Here is a 27,419-nt window from a genome sequence, read left to right on the forward strand (position 1 = left end):
AATGCATTTAATTAAAAGTAGAACTTTTTAAAAATAAGAATGAAAATGTTAAAGAGTTCAGAGCTGGGAACAAGAGTGCACATTAAATCCTAGAAAAAAGTTGGATATGCCTCATGGAGGTAAAATGCTATTAATTTCTCAAAATTTACTTAATTTATGTCACTTAACTCATCCCCCCCCCCCACTTTTCATCCAATCGTTGTCTCCTACATTAAAAAATTGTAAATTGTAAAACAATACAAAAAAGACAGTTAATATGTTATAGACTAGGTGCACAATCCCATAATGTTTCTCATTCAATCCAGGACAACGCCAGGTTATTCTACTAGTCTTTAATATAAAGAGCAATTATTTGTATGTATGTATGTATGTACTGATGGCCTTTGGAGTCCCCCCCCCCGTTTACTGTTTCTCAGACTCTACCAACATGCAGAAATTTAAATGTAATGTGAACAAACCTCATGACTTAAGATGTCCCTATAAATCTGATTCAGTGGCATATTTCTTGTTTGAGTAAAATCAAAGTAAAATTCTGATTTATTTGTTCAAGCACTGTTATTACATACATACATCATAATCACATTGACACACCGGTTCTCGTCAGATCACCGAAGTTAAGCAACGTTGAGCCTGGTTAGTACCAGATGGGTGACCATTTGGGAATTCTAGGCGCTGTATGTGCTCTCCGCTTATCTCGGCATTTGTTTCCAGTCGTCTTGTACATACATTTCACTTGCCACAGGTATTTAACAATGTCGACTCAGGAGATGTGTGGTTGGAGATTTCGCACCTTCTGCCACAAAAATTTCACGCGCAGCACCCCTTCGTGGGTATCCATAGTCTGTTAAAGACTGCAGGAGCCCTCTTATGTATGTATGTATGTATGTATGTATGTATGTATTTCTTTATTTATGTATGTATGTATGGCTAAAACTAAAAAAACAATAAAACAATCACCCACAAAGTTGTCATTTTTTTTATCAGCATTGCCTTGGATGAATATCTAAAATTTAGAAAATTATTAATTCTTTGACTCTAAACTGGTACAGTTGGCGGCAGGGAAGGCCATTTGTTTTCTAACCACTAACTAAAGGAAAATACTCTGATTTTTTTCTTAAGGAGTTAATTTTCTTATACTCATTCGTTCCTTGGAGAATCTCTAAAACGGGGCAGGGTTGTCTGTGTATGTGTATATCTAGAGAGAGAGAGAGAGAGGAATAGGCTGAAAAGTTAAATGGCATCAAGGTTTGTCAAGTGAATGGCTGGTGAAGTTACTCAAACAACTAGACTATATGAACCAACATCTAAATTGCGATTAGAGTCCATGGAAAGCAGGGAGAGACACTACACTTTGTTCTTGATAATTGTCCATGTCATGGGTTGAGGAATTCGCAGTTTCTGCTGGCATGGCTGTTGGATCTAAGCTTACCAGACTGACAAATGAATTTAACATTCAACCTGGGAAAATTGGTGACTTTGCAAACTGTCTCGTTTGTTACGAAAAGAGTGGCGGTTGTACAGCTTGCAACATAGCTTTATCATATTTCCCAAACAAAAAAGAGTGATGGAGGCAGCTTCATGTTTAATAAGGTTGATTATTGATCATAGATTTTGAATTCTGACATTTTTTAGAGAGATGAAAATGTTAACTTCATTTAATGTTTTCATCGCTGGCAGTTATGTGTTTTCCTTTTTGTAGATGAAAACAAATGTTTGTTTGTAAAAAAAAAAAAAAAAAAAAAAAATTAACAAACACACGAAAACAAATATTTTTTTTAATACAAAAACGGTGCTTGATCAGAATTCCCCTTCTGAAGAAGAAGAAGAAGAAGAAGAAGAAGAAGAAGAAGAAGAAGAACAACAACAACAATAACAATAACAATAATAATAATAATAATAATAATAATAATAATAATAATTTGGGGAGGCTTAGTGCTACCCAAATACCAGTGAAGACCGATGGTTGATACCAATGAAAAATCAGTAGTAAACGGCTATTGTGATAACGCAAACTAATTTGCAAATGTTATCAAAAGAGGTGGTGAGTATTGAAAATCTGTGGAGACTTGTTATCACTCAGACTCCAGGGAACACTACAGGTTTTTCATAAGGAGAATTCTTTGATGATAGCCCGTATGAAAACTTCTATTGAGTAATAAAATAAAGAAAAGTTTGTATGATGTACGACGGAAAGAAATTATCGTACGCCAAGTGGTTTTATTTTTAAATAAGAATATCAACTGTAAGGGTTAAACTATGAGCGACGGTCTTGGACGCCATCTTGAAAACAGACTGAAAAAACAAGGGAGATAACTCCAAATCGAAATATTTAGAAAATCACTCTTAATATGATGGTAGAGGGGGGTATTAGAAAAATTCAAATTTGCTTAGAAATGGGTTTCTTTATTATATATATAAAAAAAAAAAAAAAAAAAAAATACTGAATCTATTTATGTGATTTTTGGTGTACGAATTTTTTTCTGCGTCTCGCGTACGTACATCATACAGATTTTTCTTTATTTTCAAAGAGGGAAGGAATTTTTGAATATGCGCCAAATAAAACTTTTGCACTTTAAAATTCTACACAAAACACGTTTTGACAGAATCTAACGAATTTAAAATTAAAGATGAAACTCTAAAAATATAACTTGTCGATAATTTAATAACTGTAACTTTTTAACGGCTTTATGTAAGAAAAGTTTAGCATCTAATTTAAAATCTATAAATTAAAAAAAAAAAAAAGGCAAAATACACTTTGATTTCTGGACAACACAAATCGATTATAAATGAATTCAAATTTAATTGATCACCCACCGTCTGAGCAGAAAATGTTGTTGATGTTCGTTTCTGAACACCTAGCGAAGGAAGGACAGAACGAATAACCATTTTGTTTCATATTTTTAAAATGATTATCGTTTTGATTATTACATTTTTTAAAACTATTAGGATATTTTAGATTTTTTTCTCATATCGTCATTCTTGTTGCTTTACGGATCCTACCTTTTTCTTCTGTAATGGCAATACGAAAATTAAATAAAAATTTAAATAAAATGACAATACATGGAAAAAATTAAAAATATATAAGTAGTTCTGAAAAATATTTTTTTTTCTTAAATGCCTATTTTGCAAATATAAAAAAAAAACGGGGGTTACTTGTCATATGGAGTTAACAACTGGATGGCCAATGTTATTTACGTTAGTAAACTCTAAAATTGCAGAGATTCATTTCTTTTTAATATAAGTATTTCTATGATGTTGACATAAAATTGCAGGAAAAAGAAAGAAAAAAAAATCTCACTTTTATTTTACCCTTGATAATGTGGGGGCAAAGGGTAAAATTTTACCCTCAAAATATGTCTTAAGTTTGTATCATTCGTTTTATTTATGTTCATTTAGAAACATAACATATTTAAAATAGTGCAAAACTGAATAAAAAAAGACTTAATGGGTGTTTAAAATAAAATTTTATTAGATATATAAATGAATTCGTACACGTGTAAAATGAAACGGAAAACTAGTTGAGGGCGACCCACCGATTTCCCGCAATATGACGTGTCACTGTTATGCGCCTGCGCCCTAAACGTGGCGACTCTCTTTTCTTTTTAAGTCAATTTGTGTTCTCTTTTTTACACGTGTGTCTTCCCCTCAGTTTATCTCTTATTTATATCTTTCTGTTGATGAAGTTACATCTACTGCTATTGCAACAACCAAAGGGACAGCAAACGAAATAAACACGACTACACAGACAAGTAGTTCAAATAGTAATTGTGGTCGTAGCAGTGGTGGGTTTTTATGTATTTGTTCAACCCTCCTGTAATCCAAAAAGGCAGTGTCGACTGATTTCTGGGGTCTTCATCCCCCAAACCACTGCTTGCTATTTTTTTTTCTTTTTATATATTTCATTTGTATCTTCAACATGGCAGCGGACACTTCGTCTTATACACGGTCACTTTTCTTTTTATTTCTCGTCTTGATGGCGGTGAGTAATAATTTAAAAATTAATCTTGGGAGGTGGGGAAAAACCCAGGGAAATCAGACCCCGAGCGATTTTTTTTTTTTTTTTTTTTTTTTTTTTGTGTAACTATTTCCCTCCTTTTGCAGAACTCGATTTCAGAGAAGAAATAAAGGCAACCGACGAATCAAAAAACTTTTGATGGCTCCATGTTCAAACTAATTTTTTTTTCTTGAGAGGTCCCTTCCTTGATAGCTGAAAAAGAAGACCCACCTAAAAATAGAATAGCTGAAAAAGATCCGTCTAAAACAATAATTAAAAACCATTTATTTTTTTTAAGAGCAGAATTAAAAGATAGGGGGGGGGGAATAAAAAAACACAACACAAAAGATCCCTTTAAAAAAGAAAATCTGAAAAAAAAAAAAATCTTCAAATCGAAAAACATGCCATAAGTCTTATTTCCACGTGCACAATAAAGGGTTGTGCTTTTCGGAATAGAGGCCGCAGCTTTTTATTTATTTTTTTAGGGGAGATAATTATCCAACATAAACAAAAAATAATGCATCGAATAATTTTCTAAATATACTAGCTGTATTTGATATGGACTGTGCAACTGTGCTGAAATAATGTTATTTAGAAACTCATTCTTAATAAGGAAGGGCAACTGTTCTACTTAACATGTAAATAAACAAAAATACCGTAAAAATTGGATTGAACTTGAAGATTTTATCTATCCTAATCCGTAAATACAGCCGTATTTACCTGGCGTTACTCGGGTGAAGGTTTTACGATGACAATAATTCAAAATAGGTCGTTTTTTTTCAATGTGGAACCCCCTCCCCCAAGAAGAACTCTGAATTGGGACAAAAATAAAATTTCCCTCCGTCTGATCGAGAACAGATGGTGTGTAGTATACTACACTTTGAGCATTAGCCAAGAAGTATTTTGAAATAGAATCTTAAATCGTTTTGATTTTCTCTTATTTTTTGGTTTCCACAAACATTCAGCTAATAGTAAATACTAAAAAAAAATAATTCAACGTGTATTTATGAAAGTTAAGTCGATGCGAGAAACATACTTCCGATAATTTTGTCTAAAACGACTTAATCGACAATAATCTGCAGTTCTTTTTTAAACGTCAGAAAACGATGCGGTCTCTATTCCAAAGTTAAAGTGACATTTACTTTAATTGTATTCCATTTATTTGCAAGGTCGATTTTCCACGCGAGGGCCCCCTCCCCTCCAAAGAAGTGTTCTGGACTAGGAACAAAATAAAAAAAAATTCCTTGGTCTAGGAGGATTTCGTGAGTCCAGAATTGTCCGCCTCGTATAAAGATAGAACGAAATTGTTTTATTTATAGTTTGTATCTAATTTGAAACGAGAAATTGTACCCTCCCCCCACCCCTGCCTCTAAAAAATAGTGTTGACTGTTGAGTGTTTTCTGTTTAGACTTAAGGGTGTAAAGTTGAAAACTTAAACTTCCCCAACCAAATCCTCAAATAAACATTATTTTTAGGACCTGGAAAGTTTCATTTGAACGATTGTATACGTGTTTTTCCATTCATGAATATCCCTAATTTTTATAAATTAAAATGTAATAAATGAATACCACGTTTTTGACAGTTTAAGAATGGACTTAGAACCCGCCCATTTTTTTTTTTTTCTATTTTATTTACTTAGGACTTATTACTTGTTTAAGATCTAATCGCCTAATCTTCTCCCGGCATAATCACATTGACATGCCGGTTCTCGCTAGATCATTGTTGTTAAACGACGGTGGATGACCATTTATAAATAATACCAGACACTATATGTGTGACTGTGAGAACGACGATACTCTCTCTACCAAAACTAATGTCGTTAAAAGGGTCTCTGGCTGGCAAATCCTCTATTTTTCTCAGTGTGCTAAAACCTGAGACAGTGCACAGTGCACAACTTTACATGTAAAAGAGAAATAAAAAAAACATCAGTAAACCAAGAGTATCCGATTTGAAACGAGGTTCTGTCAGATTTAGGCCCTCACATTAGAGCTCGAAATATTTAATTTTAAAAATTTAATAAATATTCAGAATTTGTTTCAAAAAAGCATTTTGTTTCTTTTCTTTTTTTTTTTTAATTTTCTCATTTTGTTCAAGCTGGGCATGGGGCATCCTACCGGATGCCTGAAATTCACTCCCTATCTCGTACATTCCAACCGAGAGATCTTTTAAAGATTTTATCTCTTCAAGTGTAATTGTTTGAATGTCTCTTGCACTTGGTTTACTAGGTATATTTTTCAAATAGTTTTTGAAATTCTTTTTCATGAGTCTGGTTGCTTCTATAATTACTGGAATGATATCTCGGAAATAAGTGTCTACCAAAGCTGTATCACCTCAAAAGAGCAAGAGGTATGAGTTTCTTAGAAACTGACCATGAACATCGAGCCACTATTAGTGAGCACCGACCAATATCTGGAGCAGATGAGCTCCCAGAACCCAGACTTAATGATGGTACATCAAGAAACAAGAGCCAGTAGAACAATCTCTATCACAAAACTGGCCAAACGTCTTGGACAAGACTTTTATAAATGAGACAGAAACACCAAACAATCCTACCAGGGAAATAGCCTAAAAGAGCTGCCAGAAATACATCAAGACCCTCCATTGCAGAAAATTAGAAGAATGGGTCAACCAATGTACCAAATATTTTCTGGATGAACAATTCCTGGAATATATAGATAAGAAAATGCCCCAAATCAAGGCTTGATGACCAATACTTTTAAGATGAGTGGTCTCAGCAATGACAATGAGTCAAGGTTGTGCCACACAGAAATAGTGTGAGCCACCTGATGTTCTGTTGTAAGATTCTGTTGGGCTACTATAAAATGCGACACAATAGATTGCATATCTCCATTGGACCATCTATAAAAAGAATTGAATATGTAGTTAGCAGCTCGTCCCAGGAATTTATACCAGAAACAACTATTGGAAACGAAGCATGCATCATCTACTATGACTATGCAACATGGAAAACAAAGCTGTTAAATCTGATATGGGACAAGGAGAAAGTAAGCACCCTAGTTGAAATCAGCATCTCTGATGATGAAGATAACAAAATACCAAGGTTTTATGTACGACATGAAAAAACCCCTGAATTTTATGATCGCCATCGTTCTAGTAATTATAGGATCAACCAGACTAATGAAAAATAATTTCCAAAACTACCTAGCAAATATACCCGGTGAACAAAGTGCAAGAGAGATGCAAACAATTGTGCTTAAAAGGAGTAGTTAGAATCTTAAAAATATGCTATAGTCTCTGAAGTAGTAGGTAAATGTCTGGCATCCAATAGGAAGCCCCATCCCCAGCAAAAATAAAAAGATAAGATAATTATATATGTACAGTAGAACCCTGGGATACGGTGACCCTAGGATACTTTTTTTTTCAGATTACGATATGGAATATGATGCTTTTCCAGCCCTTGGCTTTGGTATTTGTCCTGCCTTACGGTGTTATTTATAATGTTATTTGATTATATACATGTGTATTATATACTGTACTGTATTTTGTTAATTTTTAATATGTACTGTATAAAATTTTGCTTAGCTCCCGCTTAATTAATGCCATATTCTGTGGTTCTACTGTATATACTATGAAAAAATCTGGATTTTTCTTGTAAATTTGTTTGTTTGTCCCTGTGCACACTGGATATGTCATCCATAAAAACAAAGATGAGGATGACACTAAAGATTACACTGGGCAACATTTTTTACTTTTTAAATGTTTAGATTTTTACAAGTGATTTAGAATACTTTTTGCACTGCTGAATCAGAAAATGGCATTTGTTTTTCTCCATCAGGTCAGGTTTTTGTGTTAAGTTGAATTGGAAAAAAAACTAAAATAAAATAACAATATCTTGTGACAACATTGATTACATTTTTGTCAACACATATCATCCTAAATATGTTTTTAAGAGAAAAAAATGTTTTGCTAAAATCATATATTGATTACCTGATAGAAACATCGAATAAACTCAATGGTGGGCATAGATAAAGCTAAATAAACGTAAATTGTATGTTGCTTCACCATTGTTCAAACTTCAGGACTTGAACTTCTGTTTCTTCAAACACCTCGAATGCTCAGCGGCAGGGAGGTCTCTCTTCAGATTCCAACAGCAGTCTGACATCATGACTGTATTCCAGCGACCCTCATACCTGGTCTTCATCTCTTTCAGGTCCTGATGGAATCTCTTCCCCTGCTCATTACTCTTTGAACCCAGGTTCTCAAGAAACCGGTCTATATGTGAAAATAGGTAGTGCATCTTGGTGCTCATGTTGCATCCAGGTTTCTGAAAGAAGTCAGCATGTTGTTGACAAGTTCTGTGTAGTTCTTGGTCTTATTGTTGCCAAGAAAGTTATTCACTACCTGAACAAATACCTTCTACGCTTCGTGTTCCATTTTGTTCATGGAGTTTTCAAACTCTGAATCTGAGCGGCCAGATCCGAGGACTGACAAAGATGACAGCTTTCAACTTCTCCATGGTCAATCCTGGAAAAGCTTGGCACAAGTAATTGAAGCAGTCACCATCCTTGTCTACAGCCTTGCTGAACTGCTTGATTAAGCCGAGCTTGGTGTGCAGCAGCAGTGGCAAGAGTAATCTGTTCCTGTTTACCAAAGGGTCGTTGATGACGTTCCTTTCTTTGCAACCATTTTCTCCTGCACAAGCCAGTTCTTCTTTGTACCAATTTATGGAAAATTTTAAGGTTTTGATATCAAACAGATCCCTTTTCAACACAATCACCCAGAACTATCGGACCTTAAAAGAGGCATTTCCAATCAAAACAATTATTCGACGTGACAGTTTACCTCTACTATCTTCTAAAATACTCCACGCATGCATACATGTGAACAAAAACGTAAAACATAGTATGTGGCCATAGCTCAAAAACTTTACTTAATTGAGGAAAACCAGTGTGATGTTTGAATTCAGCACATCAGATTCGTCCTTACCTGTCTTATATATACATACAGGGTGGGCCACAAGTAACTTATCAGTCAATGCTTTCTTGTAACGTATAAGACATTTCATTCTGACTCGCTTTTTTTTTTTTTTTCTGCAACTTAAACTGTTAGATATTAAACTATATTTCTACGCATCTCACAAATGTTGCATGTACGATTGGTTTTACATTTAAAAGATGTGAACTTGACTTTTCCCTCTCGATTCATAAAAACGTCCTGATTTTGGGTTTATCGTAGTTTTCAAACAAAAAGTTCAAGAGTGTTGATCGTTTTAGCTCAATAAAAAAAAATTCGTTGGTATTAAGTTACATTTGAATAGGAAAATAAACAATGATCATTAAGAGGCAAATGGGTGGTTATTTAAACCTATTTTCAAAACAAAAATACAGAACAATCTTTAAAAAATTCAAATGTCCGATTGTTTTCTATTTGTGTTTTTTGTCGCTGTACTTTTTCTTTCCTTCTAAGCAGAGGTAAATACAATTTATGTTTTTATTGACAATTATAAGTAAACGGCGATCTTGCTTTCCAACTTCCAACAATTTGGTCGTTTTCAAGTCCAACATAAACAAATTCTTGATGAGCCGTCTCCTTAAGTAATCCAATTTGCCAAATATCGACTACAGACGAGTACTACGATATTATCCCATTGACTACGGTAGACTTATTAACCCTTATCCTCGAGTGGTGACTACTCCTATGTTAAAAAAAAAAAAAAAAAAAAACTTACCCGTCACGGAACGAAGATACTATATTCCAAAATATCACATCGAGTATTTTTAACTAAGAAAATCAAATTTTGTTACGAAGTGAGACGACGCTATTTTTGATCCGCCATGTTTTATAAATGAGGACACAACTTACTTCGAACTATCGAGATCAAAATCAGCCTTGTAATGGATACAATTTACTATTAAAATCGTAAAAAAGTTGTCTATAGAGAAAAAAAAACTACTTGATCAATTTGTGATTTTTGGAATATGACATCTTCGTTCTGTGATAGGCACGTACATTATAAAGATGTTTCTACAATTTAGTTTTTGTTTTTAAATAGATATACTTCAAAACACGTAATATTGAAGTAAAGTTAATTTAGATGAATTAAAAAAATTTTCAAAAGGACTTATTGCGTAAAAACGATATTTTGTGGTCATAAAATGTCTGTTATATAAATTGAATAAAGACATTTGTAGTGAAATTGAGCTTTAAATGTCTATAATAGAACTTCTAAGTTGATTTCCTACATGGGCTTATCTGTTTTTAATGTGGGGAAAATCTACCTCTTCTAAAGAACTCTGGATTAGGACAAAAATTATATGTAGAAGGATTTCTCATTCACTAACTGAGGACAGAACAGATATTACACTTTGATTCTAGTCAAAGATTGTCACTCGCAACACCTCCTCACCCACCGTTTCTGATGGTTTTGCCACACGGACTTACGGTTAGTGGTAGGGTTAAGGAACGGCATGCTTTTTTTTTTTTTTTTTTTTTTTTAATAAATTAAGTTAAAGTTAAATTTTATTGTTTAAATCGATTTCAAAATCCTGGTTCGAGGGCCGGTCCTTGTTAAGGATCTCCAAGAAATTTTAAATATCTCTGATTATTTTATTTTCTCTTTACGAGTTTAATTTCAAATTTTTTATGATTGATTTTTTTTTTTTTTGTAAAATGTTACACCTTGTCTCAACGCTGTCAAAAAGAAAAAGATGAAAAAAAAATGAGATTAGCTGATTGACTTAGAATAAGTACTTTTATGTCAAATTGATCGTCGATTGTGCTTATTTTTGCATTAAATACTAATCCATAATCCCTCACTGTGCATCGAACGGATACCATAATAATTAGGTCGCTGCACTTTATCATAACAAAGATCCATAGACAATTTGAGCGAGCGGCCGAGAAAAAGTGAAATGGACAGAAAGAAATATTTACGAGTAACCATTTTTTTTTTTTTTTTTTTTTTTTTTCAGAACTACTAGCATATTTTTCTGGTCAGGAAATAAGTAATCAGAGTATGTTAGTAAAATGAACTCTCGCTATACGATCTCACCTTTTATTTTTATGCCCCCCCCCCTCTATTTTCTCAGGATCTTGACGTAATTGCATTCACAATAGTCTCACTTTTGTTTTTTTTGTTGATTATATGGGGGCAAAGGGTAAAATTTTCTCATATTTTTCCGTATTTTTTTTTTGAATTATCAAACAACAATAATGAAAAAATCAACGACGTGTATGTTTGGATTTCTCACCATAACTTCGATAATTATACATTGAATTATTTTTTAGTTATTTATTAATCGCTTACTTACTGAAATAAAAATAAAATAATCGAAAACTAAAACACTACTTAAGATAGTTGGCAGGTCGATTTAAAAAACATGCTATTTCAAATAAGAAACAAATTGTCATGTCTAAAGTATATATGCGTGTAATATTTGTTGTCTATAGCGTTGCCGTTCTACTTAATGAATTTTCGTAATTTTTGGATATATTAGTATTTTCGACATAATTAAATACGTAATGTTGTTTTTGCTTAAAACGACATATTTGTCCACTCTATCTTAACAAGCACCACTAAAAGGAAGTAAAAAAAGAAAATCTGTATTTATAAATTCTGCTGAAATTAAAATAACATTATTATTTAGAAACCTTTTTTTTTTTTTTTTAATGCCGTATTTTGACGTTTAACTTCGTCAAAAAACGACATTATTTTTGCACCAACATAATAACATGGAGATGGGGGCTTAAAAAAACTATTCTGTACTTTCATCTAACAATTAAAAAAAGTAAAAGATATTGTAAAAATGAAATTGAATTTGAAAATCTCATTTATAATTAAAATAGCACGATTTGTTTTCTGCATAACTGCCAAAGTCTATTAACATAAAAATGTAAACATTGACTATATTTTGAATTATTTTTCTCTAAACTTTCCACCCGAGCAACACCCGATGAATAAAGCGAGTGAATGAATAAATACATTTTATCTAAATTTAATTTTATTGGTGAAGAATATATATATATATATATATATATATATATATATATATATATATATATATATATATTTCTGTTTGAAAATCATAAATCTGTCGCAAGCTACAATGCGTTTTTGCGAGCTTAAATGTTTTGATGCGACATTTGAAAAGATTTTTTTTTTCAATATGAAATTTACAAATTCAAGTTTTATTTTGCCTTTTCTGTTTCAAATATAATTTTTATTTAAATTTGAGAAACACAATAAGATTAAATTTATTGTATGAATTTGACCATTTTTTTTTGTCAACACAATACATGGATATTGAATAAATGTTGCTTATGTATTTTTTGGTACCGCGCTATTTTTAAATATATATATATATATTTTTCAGGTTAAATTTAAGTTTCACAATATCTTTTTTTTTTTTAATCAAATTGTTAGGTGAAAGCAAAGAATAGTTAAAAAACACCTTCCCTTCCCACATGTTAAGAATGGCTTTCGAAATAATAACGTTATTATTTCAGCGCGGTACCAAAAGTACATAAGTACCAAATAAATCCTATTCGTGTGGTGTTGTGTGACCATAAAAATATCTTCTAAGATTTTCTTTTATTCTGAATAAAATATGACAGACAGTAACCAATTTTTGTGTTTATTTTAATAGAAAAAGTAATTAGGCTGTATAACGTTTATTAACCGTAATACCCTTAAGTTCAAGTTGACAATACAAAAAGAAGAAAAATCTCACATATACTAGTAATTCTGCTCTACTAACCTTGGCCTTTTGGCCAAGATCAAAGTGCAGTATCTGTTCTTCTTCAGTGCTTGCTGCACTTCCATTTCTTGTTCTCTTTCGGTGGAGGAGCAGTCCTTCACGACTGAGACAATTTTTTTTATTTTTGTACCTTTTCTCCACGTTAAAAAACGACCCTGGGAGGCATTGTAAATAGGTACTAGTAATTCTGGGGGAAAAAACCATCATAAAACGGTACTGCTTTCTGTGGTTGTTGTGCTGGCTGATCTGATGCAGATGCACCTTTGTTAAATAATATTTTTAATTTAAATTCAAGTTTTACGATATCTTTTATCTTACCATGTTAAGAATGGCTTTCTAAATAATGTTATTTCAGCACGGTAACAAAAGTATATAAGTACCAAAAAAAAAAAAAAAAAAAATGATTACTTGTTCTGTACGTAATGCGCCTTTGAGTCAGGAAGTTGACCATTTTACGTTATATTTATATAGTAAAGTGATTTCCCCCTCAAACGCATTCTGTTTTAAAATGAGGTATCTACAAAGTTTGAAGGATAATGATGTAAACCAAATTAGAAATCTTGTTTTTATTTTTCTCTTGGCAGCGTGGGGGCAAAGAGTATAAATTAGATCAAAATGGCACAGACATAAATATTATTTTTATCAAATCAAAACATTTTTAATGAGTTAATTTTATTTCTTATCAATTAACGTTTATAGTATGTTTTCTCTAAAGTCGATAATCATTACTTGAGCATCTCAAAATCAACAAGAATAGGACCTATTTCATTTATATGTATTTATGCAGAATACGGACCGCACTCACTGAAGTAACGTTATTAAACCCGTTCTTATTCTGTATTTTCACCCAACAATTTAATAAACAAGATACCGTAAAACTTGAATTTAACTTGAAAATCCTATCGAAAAAAATAACACGGTCCGTATTCTGTATAAGTACTCATTATGGTACTAGTGCATAGAGTGATCCGGACGTAAATAACGTTATTATTTAAAAAGCCATTCTTAACATGGAGAGGGGAGGGTGTTTTGTTTTGTACCTATTCTATACTTTAACCTTACAATTGAATAAAAAAACATATCAAAACTTTCATTCAACTTGGAAATACGATAAAAAAAAAAAAAAAAAAATAGCGCGGATCGGATCACTCTCTGCACTAGCACCGTCATTATTTATGAGTTTGTCCGTACACGTGAAAGGCCGAAATGAAAATTCGACCGAAAAATATAGTCGCCATTTTTATGCCATTATAATCAAGTCTAAAAAGGATAAGGCAAAAGAAAAAAACGTTTTCTTGATTTTCATCAGAAAAATGGTAAAATGATATTTTATCCTAAAAAAAGGTTCCTTGTCTTTTTAACTAAAAAATTATGGAGCTAAATTTTTTATCAACCCTTCCTTACCTAGCCCCTTTCTCTACTTAAGATAGCAACTATATTTTTCCGAGCGAGATTTTATATTAAGAATAAATTGGGTATTAACACTCGCAGCTAAATAAATAAAAAAACAAGGTTCTATTTTTTTAGGCGATTACGTATAAACAGCTTGAAAACTTGGTACAAACAAAAGTTTTGTTTGTACCAAAAATGGTGCAATAAAGATGGGGGGGGGGACCTAGTTTTGAAAGCCGATTTATCATAATTTTTTTGTAGGTTTCCGACTACTTTTTAATTGTTTTTGAAAAATTAAAGACTAAAGTTAATTTTCTAAAGGAAAAAATATTTGTACATGTGAAAAAAAGTTATGAAAAATGTTTTCACGGCAAGCTAATTCAGCTAAATTTTGAAGTTAAATAAATTCATTGTAAAAACATGAGTTTTGTGGGTCTGTTTTAAAGATAATTAGTAAAGTCCTAAGATATTAAATTAAAAAAACAAAAAACACCTTGTTTATACAAAAAATAGCTTAATTAGCTCCCAAAAGCAAGAGATTCTTGCTTCGTTCAACCAAAAGAAAACAGTCCTCGTCACATAGATTATACAGAAGCTCAGTCGAAAAGCTGTCTGAAAATGACGTCAGGTAATTAAAAGGAGGTAAGGGGTGCTGGTTTTCTTTTTTTTTTTCCTCAGACGTGCATCCGTACATTCCTATCGTGAACGTTTGTCTAATTTTTACCATTTTTTAATTTAATTATTTTTCTATATTCCTGCTTTTAAATTAAAATTTTTAATTTTTATTTTTCAAGCTTATATAAAAATTATGTTATGCCGAAAGTTTCACATTCATGCAAGCAAGGAAAATATTAGAATCGTACATAGAAAAATTATGCAAAATCTGTAATTCCAAAAACAAAAGTAGAAATATTTTTTGCAATTAAAATTTTTTTATATGAAAATATTGAATAAACAATGCTTAATTCAATGATAATATCGGTAGTTCGAGAAATTAATTTTTCGATTTAAATATGGACTTTAGGGGCTTTTTTCGTAGTGTTTTTGTAAAAAATATATTTTTTTTAACTGTACAAAATTTACAATACTTTATTTTCATAACAAAATAAATTCATGCATTTTTTTTTTTACTACTGATACCCATAACTTTAGTAAAGGTATTTTTTTTTGTTTAAACAAAATAATACAAATAAAGATTCAAATAAAAATGTGTTCATTATATTCCGTAATCATTATTTGATAAATACTGAAACTTTTATTAAAATTGGTTAATTTCCTGATTTTTGAAGTTTTAAGTAAAGGGAGGGTCAAAATGTTTATACATTTTTAGCATCGCCATTCATTTTGCACGTACCTACTTATTTTATAATTTAAAGTGGGAGATCAGTTTCACATTTAAATTAAACGTAAAAATATCCTCCATTTCCAGACCATAACCAAATTATGGCAGTTAACCAAATGATTTACTTTTGCTATGAGAGAGGCAGGTTAATCCTTTAAATTGACCCACTTCACTTTTTAGGTGACTAGAAAGTAACCCACTTTCAATGCAGCAAAAGTTTGTCACTATTGTTTTTTTCTTTTATGTGTCGTGATATTTACATTTGTTTGTTAAACAAACAAACAAATGATCAATAATCAAGATGACGTTGTCAAGCCAAACCTTCTTGCTCAAGGTTTACATATAATTTAAAATTGTTTTAGATCTTGGGTGTGAAAGTAATTTAACTAAAAGAGGTCACCTGAGAAATTAGGGACTGTTACTGAGGGCCGAGTTAATATATACTTGGTTTGGTTCCGATCTCAGGAGACTGGAATTACCCACCTCGTTTGGCCAGGAAAAAGAGTTCATTGCTTGTTGTACGAGTCACCCTCATTTGGGATGATGGACTGACCAGACTTTACAGGTCAGTTTATTCCCAACACAGTGCCCATTTTGAGAAGAATTGGATGTCCCCCCCCCCGTATTAAAACCCAATATTCTAACTTTGCTCTTGTGATAGGAGGAGGGAGTAAATAATTGGCCTTAAATATACTATTTGAAAACTAACCCTAAGTCCCGGTGGCTACACTTTTTAACTCTGTCAAGTGGTGGACCCTTCAAGGGTTACCAGAATCTCACTAGTTCCTGGAAAATACTGCTCGGATGCTTGAAACACAGAAAATGTACACAACCCTAAGTCTGTATGTCAACACTGTTCACTTCGGCTAGCAGTATGTCACTTTGACGTTGTGCTGATTTCTCTTCTCTTAACGGCTTGGTCTGTGTCTGCACATTCAATTTGACAGGCAATCAGCAAATAAAGAAAAAAAAAACTAGTGGTCATTTTTCTTATAAACAAAAACAAAAAATAATTATTCACTGACAGTTACAAAACTCTGATCGTTCATGTTCTGACTCTTAAATACAAATGCTCTGGGGACTGGCAGCTTCTATTAGTAAAGTCGGGGCTTGTGTCTTCACAGTGTAGATTCATGGGCTTAGAATAGGGTGAAACTTAAGTCATGAGTTTCTCTCTGACTGATGTGAAAACCCCAGACGATTGGCAGAGAGTGTGTCCTTGAAGCTATTTTTGCCTCCCATTATATTGAGAATCCGGTGGCTTTAACCCTACCTCCGATCCCCAGAATTTCATTTGATAATTCTCAGAAAACCAATTCCAGGCAGTTTTTGAAATTCTCAAGTTCTAAAAACATTTTCCTTTCATTCTTATTCCTCAAATTTGTATCTCTGACTGCCACTCTCAACAGGAGGGTCCATTGCCTTCACCCTCCAGTAGGTCTCTACCTTTCACCATCACTCACGTGGAAGGGCCTCTCCTCTTCTTGCTTCATTTGCATAACCAAAGATTTTTCTCAAGTGCCATTTCGTATGAGTAAAAAAATAATTTGGTTATTTTTGAGGGATTATCAAATTCCCAGACAATAGTTAGTAGACCCTTGAATTTCTATCCACCATTTTGTTTTTCCTTATCCAAAGAAACTCATAATATCTGGCCTATATTTCTTATGACTTGCAAATAACTTGACCACCCAAGAAACAAGGTTAACTGCTTTTCTTAACAGGGGTGGTATTTAGATGAAACTTGTCATATCACCAAAAGGCACCATTTCTGACATTTTTTGAGATATCTTTATATTTCAAATGTCTACGTTTTCAGCTAGTGTTTTTTTAATAACCGTTTATGTCAACACAAATTATCATAAAAAGTAAAGATTTCTTCTTTATCAATATCCACAAATAAGTGTGTGCATGTATTAGCTCAATACCATAACAACCTTTCTTAACAATGCTCTCTTTTTTTTTTTTTTTTTTTTTCAATCATCATTAGCATTATAACTACCATCATCAACATCATCACTGCCATCATCATCATTATTGTTACATCCAACGACACTGTCACATTATTTGTACTCTCTAGAAGTTCTCCGACAGAATATCAGAGTACTCGCTGACAACAACTGGTGGTGTTTCTTGGAGTCTGCATAACAACAAATCTCCCCATATTTCCAGTAATCTTCATCTTTTTCAATAACCTTTGAAAATGATTTTATTATCGCAACAGCCATTTATGATTGGCAACAACCATTTGTTTTCAGTGGAACTTGGGTGGTAATAAGCTTCCAAGGTTACAGTACTCTTTGTACTCATTTAGTGGAGATCTGGTGAGTGCTTTCCTGTGTTGGTTCTTCCATTCTCCTTGACCCTTCACACCTGTTTTTCTGGTATCAGCCGAGGTTGATGGATTTTTTTTTTTTTTTTGTAGGAGTAGCAGTTCTTTTTTTGTTTTGTGGGTGGGGAGAAATATTATTAAAAACATTGAAACAATTCAATAAAACCTTCAGTAAATATTAAGAAAAGAAGTTTTTAAATGTTAATTTTTTGGTAATTCATTGTTCACACACACATTTCCACTTTGGTGTTGACTTTCAAGCCGACTTCGTAGATGTAAGATGGCATGATGTGTCCCTCACTTGAAACCACACCAAAGACCATAACTGTGGCCGGAAAGTTTGTTTTCATCACCCTGGGTACATCCTGTTATTTTGAAGGTGCTGGCAATGGTCCTGTTGTCATAACTTAAATTCGTAGAGAGCATGAGTTGTACAGTGGTACATCTCAGATCTCGCTCGTATAACATTGGGTCACTTTCACACATGATAGAAGGCTCCTATTGCTCTTGGGATTTGTACACAACTGGTCAACTAGTAGATAGTCTACAACAAAAAAAGAAAACCGGTTTTCATCAAATGGAAATGGAATCATGTCTTTTCTGGGGCGACTATTTTGATTGTTCCATTATGTACATGTGATAGCAGGTGCGATGCCCTGTTCTCAGCAGATGCCATACCAAGTGTGATAATATAGTTTGGATGGCTAAGGCGATACTGTTGACACAATTTTATCCTTCCACACTATGTATAAATCTCAGTCGACTGTGTGTTTTTATGTCCGCTAAAACTTGTCATTCGCATCAAACAACCATGAACCAATTACCATTAGGAAGAGTGATCTCTTGGACACATAATATCAAAAAATTACAAAAAAGTTATCAATTATTTCATGTAGAAATATCGTTTTGTTTGAAGGGGGGGGGTCAGGTTTTTGATGCTGTTAGTTAATCGTGAACTGTCGGTTCATTGTTTCATTTTTAAAAGCTAAATTTGCAATATGATAACATCGGTGACGTTTTGATCTGATCGATAGTGTTCCCTTACAATCATAAGTTTTGCACGTTCGTGCTCAGTTTGTGGTATTTTTCTTTTTTCTTTCTCCTATCTTTTAAAATTCTCAACTTTATTACACGCAGCCACTATGTGGCATTTTTTTGTTTCAATGAAAAAAGATGTCACCCAAGTCCTGTTTTTTTAAAATATTTTATTTAATTGTGTGTGTGCTAAAAACTTTTGTCAACTTCATTGCTGCAGAATGGACATAGTATCATTAGAAAGAGCAGTCTCTCATACAAATAATATCCAAAAAATTGGAAAAAATCCTCAATTATTTTATGTAGAAATGCCGTTGTGTTTGAAGGCAGAGGGTTAGGTAAAAATCTTTGCTTAGATGCTTTTTCTTAAACATGCATGTGCAAATGTGAGTTTCTAACTTTCAACTTAAATAGATAAATTTGCATCTTGGTCCATTGTATAACCTTACTTACAGTCTTATCTTTTATAAATTTGTGCCTGGCACATGTCATTTTGTTTTTTCCTTTTAATAATGCGATAAGTATGTTTTTTAACAAATTTCTTTTAAACTGCCGAACAATCATGTTCTTTTTTATTTTTGTGTTTTATCTGTTGTTTTTAAACATATCTTTTATTTTTCAAATTAAAGTGCACTTTAATTTGAAAAACAAAAGATATGTTTAAAAACACAAAAATGTAATCGCCACCTCCAGTGTGATTGTGCGACAGTTTAAATGCTGCATCAATGTAAAAAAAAAAAAAAAATAAATAAAAAAAATGATAAAAACACAAGTGCTTGTAGTTCGTCAGAGCATCCAGCATTAAAGTACTTGTAAAACAGGCAGAGGGATGCAACATTTCATTGATGCGACAGAGGCTGAAGCCTAGATGATAGTTCAGCACCTATCAGGTTGGCGACTCTCTTTTGAACCTTGTTCAGGAGTGAGAGACAAGCAGCAGATGTACCAGCCCAAATGTAACAACAGTACTCCATACATGAGCGAATGGTGGCCTTATAGAGGTACGGGATACTTTCAGGTGTAATTAGCTTTCTAGCATGGTAGAGAGAGCCTAGCTTCTTTGCAGCAGTCTTGGCAATGCTCTTAATGTATCTATTCTAGTTCATGTTCCCTGTAAACGTTGGGCCAAGGAGTTTAAAGGAAGTACTTTTAGGTAATGTTTTTTTGGCCATTGCTCTACCCTCCCCTGCTTTGCCCACTGAACAGTATATATGTTAGGAGACTGCTGTGGAATGGGCTTGCCTAAATCTATATTGATTCTCGATTAGAAGTTTAGCAGCTGTAAGGTGATGGACTAGAGCTTGATTAATTATGGACACATATTTTGGCGAAAAGCGGGAGGAGGCTAATGGGGCAATAATTCAATGGGTCAGTTCTTTTGCCAGAATTCCTGGAAACTGGTACCACAGAAGTAGTTTTCCAGCAGTCAGGAAAGCAAGATTCATTAAGGCATTTGTTGTAAAGTTTGCAGAGAACTAGAGCAACCTCACTGAGGTTTTCAGCAGAGCAATTTTTTAATAGCACAGCCGGGATGAGATAATTTTGTATGTGGCATCTGTTGTTGCAAACCTATGATACTTTGGTCCAGAGGGGAATTTCTGCAATCAAAATATTATATATATAACTTCATATTCCTGTCTGTTTGTTTGTTCACAATTTGATTAATATATACAGAAGGTCCGTTAGTTTAGTATTTTATTTATTTCTATATATAGTATGATTCTTTAAAAAATATACGATTAAGAGGTCACCTCATTTGTTTATTATATTAAGGAAAAATCAATTGTACTAAATAGCTTTATGTTAGTTTAAGTTAAGCGAGAGAGTTGTTTTAATTGTTCTATTTAAGATTATTTCATCAACTCTAAATAACAATTATATTGATAATATATTTAGTTAAATTTATTTGGAATTATTACTTCTGACATCAATTTTTTTATGAAACAAGTAGTTATTTCCCCTGATGAGTTTTTTTTTATACATTCCAAAGTTCGAAAGATAAAAAAATCAAACTCTTCCCAAATAAATTAATTTGGTAATCGCAAGACATTTCTAGCGTGAAAAAATAATTTCGTGTAGACAAAAAAGATGTTTTGCTTTATTTTTAAATATTCAATACTCCTGCATAATTTGACTGGGATTCTCAGGAATTCTCGTCAAGCATGAATCGAGCGAGATCAGCAATCATCGGTTTAAGCCGGGCGTTGTAACAGACGCTTTAAAAATAAACAAACCAGAAAAAAATACAAATGTAAATAATCAAAAATAACAAAAACCTACCTTTAAAGGATTGAAAATATTTTTATTTATTTTATTTTATATATTTTGTTTTTTTAATTTTTTTTTTTTTTGCAAAATATTTATCAACAAAAAGTTTTTTTAGTTTTTTTTTTTCCTTCAAGAAAAGATGAAAGTTTTACTTTTTTTTTTTCACCGTAAATTCTTAGCCGTAAGTACAAGATTTTTTTTTTTTTTTTTTTTCCAAGACTTTTTTTTTAGTCAAGTTTTTTTTTTTTTTTTTGGGGGGGGGGCCACAGAAATTTTAATTTTTTTTTTAAAGAAAATATGTTGAAAAGCGTAAATTGTTAGATGAAACTACAGGAAAATTTTTTTTTTTTTTTTTTTTTTTTTTTTCAAGAAAACTTTTATTTAAAAATTTTTTTTTTAACGGCTGTTCATTGCCGATGGAAGAATCTTTTACTTTGGTCACCTGTTGAACGGCCATCGATGGCAAAGAGGGAGGAGATAGGGTAAAGGAAATGTGTAAGTGTACGCCGATATAATAGCGCATTTCCCTTCGCGTATTTTTAAGGGTAGCCATTTCGGACGCCCATAAATAAATGATTTTTACTATTGTTAGAATCTCACCTGGTGGAGGGGGTATCACATACTTTTTTTTTGTGATTACATTTACGTGTTTTCATCTGTTCTTTTATTTTTGAAATTGTTGTGTGTGTGTGGGGGGGTATCGACATTATCCATGATGAAAATGATTAATATCCTTAGTTATAGTAGGTGTGTTAAAAACGGAACTTTATGTCGACCCGGGCAACACCAGATACCCATGTTAGTATTATATATGGAGATGAGAATTCCATCCTATGAAGTCCAAAAATTATTACTAATGTAATCCAATGAACGATTGAAAAAAAATGAAATTCAAAAGCCATCTTAAAACAAAGTCCCTAGAATATCATGAAAATATCCAGAATATATGGTTCATTTCGTAGGGAATCAGTTTATATATATATATATATATATATATATATATATATATGTATATATATATATGTATTTGTTTATATGATCACGACAAAAAAGAAAGGTTGTCTTCCACAAGAAAACCAGTTCTCATAAAAAAAGAAAAAAAAAAAAAGAACTAATTTTCTTCTTGTGGTAAACAAAGATTCTTCTTTTTTTTTAAAGTCCCCTGATGATGGCTTGTCGTTTTAAACAACCATCTATCTACATTAGCATTAAACATTAGCATGTCCAGTGTCGCGACCTTGTAAATTTGTCTACATCAATAAAAATATATCTTGCTTTATTTTTATTGAGCACTCTTAATAACCTCATTAAATTCATGAGTTTTCTTGAATATCTATAACTTGGTATATAAATGACAAGAAGATGTTCCAAATTCCAAGATATTGTTCATCGTACTGCTTATTTCTTTGAGCATGTTAAAATGTTCAATTCTTGATAGCACCTGTTTCGTAATGCAGAAACAATCCTATAATTATGTCAATTTTTGAGTAAATAAAGGGTGAAATATAATCGAATAAACATTTTCCCCATAAACTTATATAATACTGTTTATTTGTTTTATATGCATTTCTATGTCGCTACACATTCACGAGCATGTTTCGGTCATCCATATAACATGTAGCTAGAGACCTCTTCAGGCGATATTACTTATACAAAAGTAGAGACACTAGTGCAAATTGGAATAAATTGGAAATTTCCCACACATTTAAATCAGGAGGTTTGTCGTATGATATTTAAAAATAAAATCAAGCAACAGCATTTAAATAAGTGAAGGAGAAAGGAAAAGGAGGGAATAAAATAATGATATATAAGAAATAGACAAGAAAAAGAAAAAAATAAGAATAAAAAATTTTGGTATTGAGCACTCTTGTATAAATCCTGTTAAAATTCATTGGTTGCTTCACTTCTAGAAAAATATTAACTGGAATAATTATATATATATATATTGATTCTCTATAAACACAATATTTATTATGTATTTATTGTCATATTCTTTTCTCATGCTGAAATAAGACATTTGTGAATGATTTCCAAATTTCTTGTCTGCCACCATTTTGCTTGTGCAGACTATTAAATCAGGTCATCATTAACTGATCCCACATATCTTGAAGGGCTTTGTGTGATCAATGTCAATATGGGACATACTTTATAACATTTTACTAGCGACAAGAAGCATGACCGTACATATCAGTTGAAACATGCGACATATTTCCTTATACAAGGGGCGTGCAATAAGTAATGCCCCTGACCCACTTCCCATAGCAACAAAACTTGGCACAGTTATTAGTCTTTTTCTGCATAGGAACCACCCAGAGTTATGCATTTCTCCCATCGTTTGATGCAGCTCTGAAGACCGTTTTTGTAGACCACCCCAGGTTGGTCCTCCAACCACGACGTGACTTCAGAAATCTAGGCTGTATCATCTGGGAAATGCTTTCTTTTCAAAAACAACTTAATGGCTGGGAAGAGGTGAAAGTCAGAGGGTCCAAGGTCAAGAGAGTAGAGAGGATGGGGGAGGATTTCATAACCACATGCCCGTGCTTCTGATCTGGCGACATGTGAGTTGTGGATCGGAGCGTTGTCCTGCAGGAGGAGGGTACCTTTGCTGATCTTGCCCCGCCTCTTAATTTTGATAACTTCCCTTAATTTCCTCAAAAGTGAAGCATAATAGGCTCCTGTAATTGTGGTACGCTTTGCCAGGAAATCTGTCATCACTACTTCGTCCTGATTCCAGAAGACTGTGAGCATGAACTTGCCAGCGGAGGGCTGCACCCTTGTCTTCTTTGGAGGTAGTGAGCCCAAGTGCTTACACTGCATTGACTGGGCTTTGGTCTCTGGATCATAGTGATAGACCCAGGTTTCATCCTGTGTAATCAGTCTTTTGAAAAACTTTGACTGATCTTCTTGGCACATCTCCAAATTCATCCTCGAGCACTCGACGCGTTCTTGCTTTTGGAATGGTGTGAGCAACCTGGGAATCCATCTGGCAGACACCTTATACATATGCAAATGGTCATGAATAACAGTTTCCACAGACCCTGTACTAATCTTGACGTCTTGGGCTATTTGGTGAATAGTAATGTGCCGATCTTCCAAAATGGCAACCTCAACTTGACAGACAGATGCCTCATCAATGGCAGAAGGGGGGTGACCAGGTCTGGGAGCTGTTTCCACAGACTTCCGGCCATGTTTGAATTCCTGATGCCAGCGTTTTACAAGGTCATATGATTGGGCATTATCACCATAAGATTCTTTCATTTCATCAAAAGTCTCCTGTGGTGTGCGTCCTTTCAAATACAAAAACCGGATCACTGCTCGACATTCAACAGGCTCCATTTCACACCTGACTCAGTTCAAACACCTGTAAAACAGAAATCACAATTAGTTCAGAGCTGTAATTTGCCACATAACCCGTAGAGATATAAATCATTGCACATGCAAAATTTCAGGTAGATCAGACAACTGGAAGTGGGTCAGGGGCGGGCATTACTTATTGCACGCCCTTCGTAGCAGCATGTAGAATGAGAATTTTCTCTCTCTCTGTCTGTCTGTCTGTCTGTCTCTCTCTCTCTGAAGCGTTACAGTCAGGATTCTGTTGTTGACCACGTTTTGCAGCAAGAGTATAGGTTGGATATGTATGTTGTATGCTGTCACTCTTGCATACAATGGTATCTATGAATTATGAATTATGTAAACTTGTTGGCAACTGTCTGAAAACTCCATGTGACAATATAGTTGTGTCAGTTCCTAAGTCGGTGAACTCATTGACTCTTTCGGCACTTGCGACAATTTGTTTCTTTGGGAGTTGAGTTTCAACAGGTGGTGTAAATGAAATTAGCTGCATCTGCTATATACGGTACCAGCAAGTTGGCAAACATTTTGTCATGCCACTTAATGCATGTTCTGCATTTTATGGAGTGAGAGCCAATTCCAGACTGATACTGCATGTGTGGAACAGATATATCTTTAGTGTCAGATAGCATGTGCTCCATCTTTGTCATATTAACCCTAAAGTCACCCTTTTCAAGCATTGATTTTTACTTGTTAAATGCTGTACTCGTTTCTATTGTACTGCGTGCACTGATAACAATATCATCTGTGTACAAAACCATCATGGAACACCACTTCAAATTTTTGTCAGCTCGTCAGAGATATAAACAAGTACTGATCTCTGGTGCACTTCTACCGTTATTTCTAGGGGTTCAGAAACTATTGAGTGAACTTTGGGCCTTGATAAGTGGTGACTCATGTATAAAAAAAAAACTCGCGGTCGTGGTTGATTTGCATTAGAATCTGGAAACTGCATTCACTAGTTACTCAGAACTCATTTGCACCTGAGGGCCTCAAGGAAAGCTTTTCTTGGCACCTTTTCTAGATCAATGAAGACCTTAAAAAATTGCCTTTTATGTTGGAGGAATTTCTCACGAAGTTGTGATGGCAGCAAAAATGCATCATTCAGTGCTCAAAATCCACAATGTTGTTTGGCCTTTCCGATCAGGGGAAGACATCCAATTCACAAGTACTCTTTCATAGATCTTCAAGCCATGCTCAAGGATACTTAATCGTTTATAACTTCTATGCTGCAATGTGTGTCCTTTATCCACTGTAAAGTGGAGCAGTGATGCTATTAGTCCATTGAGTTTTTTTAAGAAAAAAAAATTGGCAGAAGTAAGTAATTTTGCCTTCATGATTCAACTAATCGTTTGTTATACTTAATTTAATAGACTGGAAGCCTTGTTTCTCAATGATAGTGCAGTGATTGAATTTAACTTGCAAAATCCTTTAAAAAAAAAAATCAGATTAATTAAAACACATTGAAACAAAAATGAAAATAATAAGGAAAGACACCCGGACAACACCAGATAGATGTTGCTAGTAAATAGATAAATCTTAAATTTAACTTGGTTGATGGGAGCTCATATTTCGAACATATCTATTTTATTTATATAAAAATGTCAGCATGTCATGTAACTGGAGCCCCCCTCCCCTCTCATATGACCTTTTACCCTTTTGTTTATTTATATCCACGTAGACAAAACGGCCAGAGTAATATTTGACTATATATTTTTTTTGTTTCTTTTTTGTTTTTGATGCCCGCTATGGCTTCACAAATTTCACTACTTAGAGCGCTAATGACATTAATTTTTAAATAATAAACATTTAATTCATTACTTTGTAAATATGAAACAAAAACTTTTGCATAGACATTTTACCATATTAACATTTTAGAAATTTCGATTTAACAAATTTATTTATCTTTGACCATAAAGAAAGGAAAAGAGAAAAATCAATTGTGTGCACATATTTGTTCAAAGAAGCTTAACTTAGATTTTAGAAATATTCAATTCAGTTTATTTGATCAAATATAAAACTAGCATGCTTTGCCAGGTCGAGAAAGTAGGCGAGCACGTGTCCAATTTTGAATTGTGCATTGTTGGCGCGTTTATTACCTCTTGTGGAAGTCTATTCCAAGGTTCATGAATCTGGAATGAGAAAACAGTCCTCTTCTAGTTCATTTGAACCTGATGGTGAAATAATTCTTGTGGTGTATCTTTTTGGTGTTGGAGTGACTAATAGAAATAGAATGTCATTTTTGGAAAATTTTGTTGGTCATCCTAAAAAAAAAAATTGAACACAATTGCTGAATATTTCTCTACAAAATGAAAATTCATTAACAGAACTATTTTTTATGTTAAAATCAAAGTAATGAAATTAAAAAAAAAAAAAAAAAATGGCTAATTAATAAACTACCCTTTTTTAAAGCAATATCTAAATTAGTTAACCTTACAATATCGCATATACCATAGCCTTATATAAAAAAGATAGAGTATAACTATTAAATACAATTGAATTAAAACAGAACGTTTTGACTTCACGGTTAGTGAGTTAGTACAAGATATAAGCCCAACTTTTATAAGACAAATCATAAAAAACTGTTCTTTCTGGAGCAAAACATTTTTTTTTTTTTTAATACAAGTTTGGTAACATCTTTGAAAACATTATTTCGAAACCCAAACAATGCTATAAAATATTTTACTAAATAATTAAAATAATTTTTTTTTCTGAGATTTACAGTGTAAGACACCATTTCCAAAAAAGATTTACTTTTTCGTATTTTTTTTTCTTCATTGTATTTGTGTTACTAACCCCAAGGATTTAAACCCTTCGTGGAGAGAAAAATCTTTGAAAAAAAAAAAAGTCTTAGACAAAAAAAAAAAATGATTTTAATAATTTCATAAAATATTTTATAAGACTAGTTTTCTAAAATTTAAAAATGAACTTTATGAAATAATGTTTTCAAAGATATGATCAAACTCCTATTCAAAATTTGTATGAACC

General features: G+C 32.9%; 1 protein-coding gene and 1 pseudogene across 1 annotated transcript in view; both read left to right on the forward strand.

The window, feature by feature from the left end:
* Positions 1-564: 564 nt before the first annotated feature.
* Positions 565-681, forward strand: LOC145260022 (5S ribosomal RNA; annotated as a pseudogene).
* Positions 682-3,557: 2,876 nt separating this feature from the next.
* The window catches only part of LOC145259906 (protein disulfide-isomerase A5-like), a 119,227-nt gene continuing 95,365 nt past the window's right edge, over positions 3,558-27,419 (forward strand). Inside the window, exon 1 of the mRNA XM_080117836.1 lies at positions 3,558-3,979. Within this exon, the coding sequence (XP_079973962.1) occupies positions 3,917-3,979 (63 nt within the window). The 5' untranslated portion in view covers positions 3,558-3,916. The remainder of the gene's footprint in view (positions 3,980-27,419) is intronic.

The sequence above is a fragment of the Euprymna scolopes genome, chromosome 35 (genome assembly GCF_053919585.1).
Source record: "Euprymna scolopes isolate OS-2025 chromosome 35, ASM5391958v1, whole genome shotgun sequence".
Taxonomy (NCBI): Eukaryota; Metazoa; Mollusca; class Cephalopoda; order Sepiida; family Sepiolidae; genus Euprymna; species Euprymna scolopes.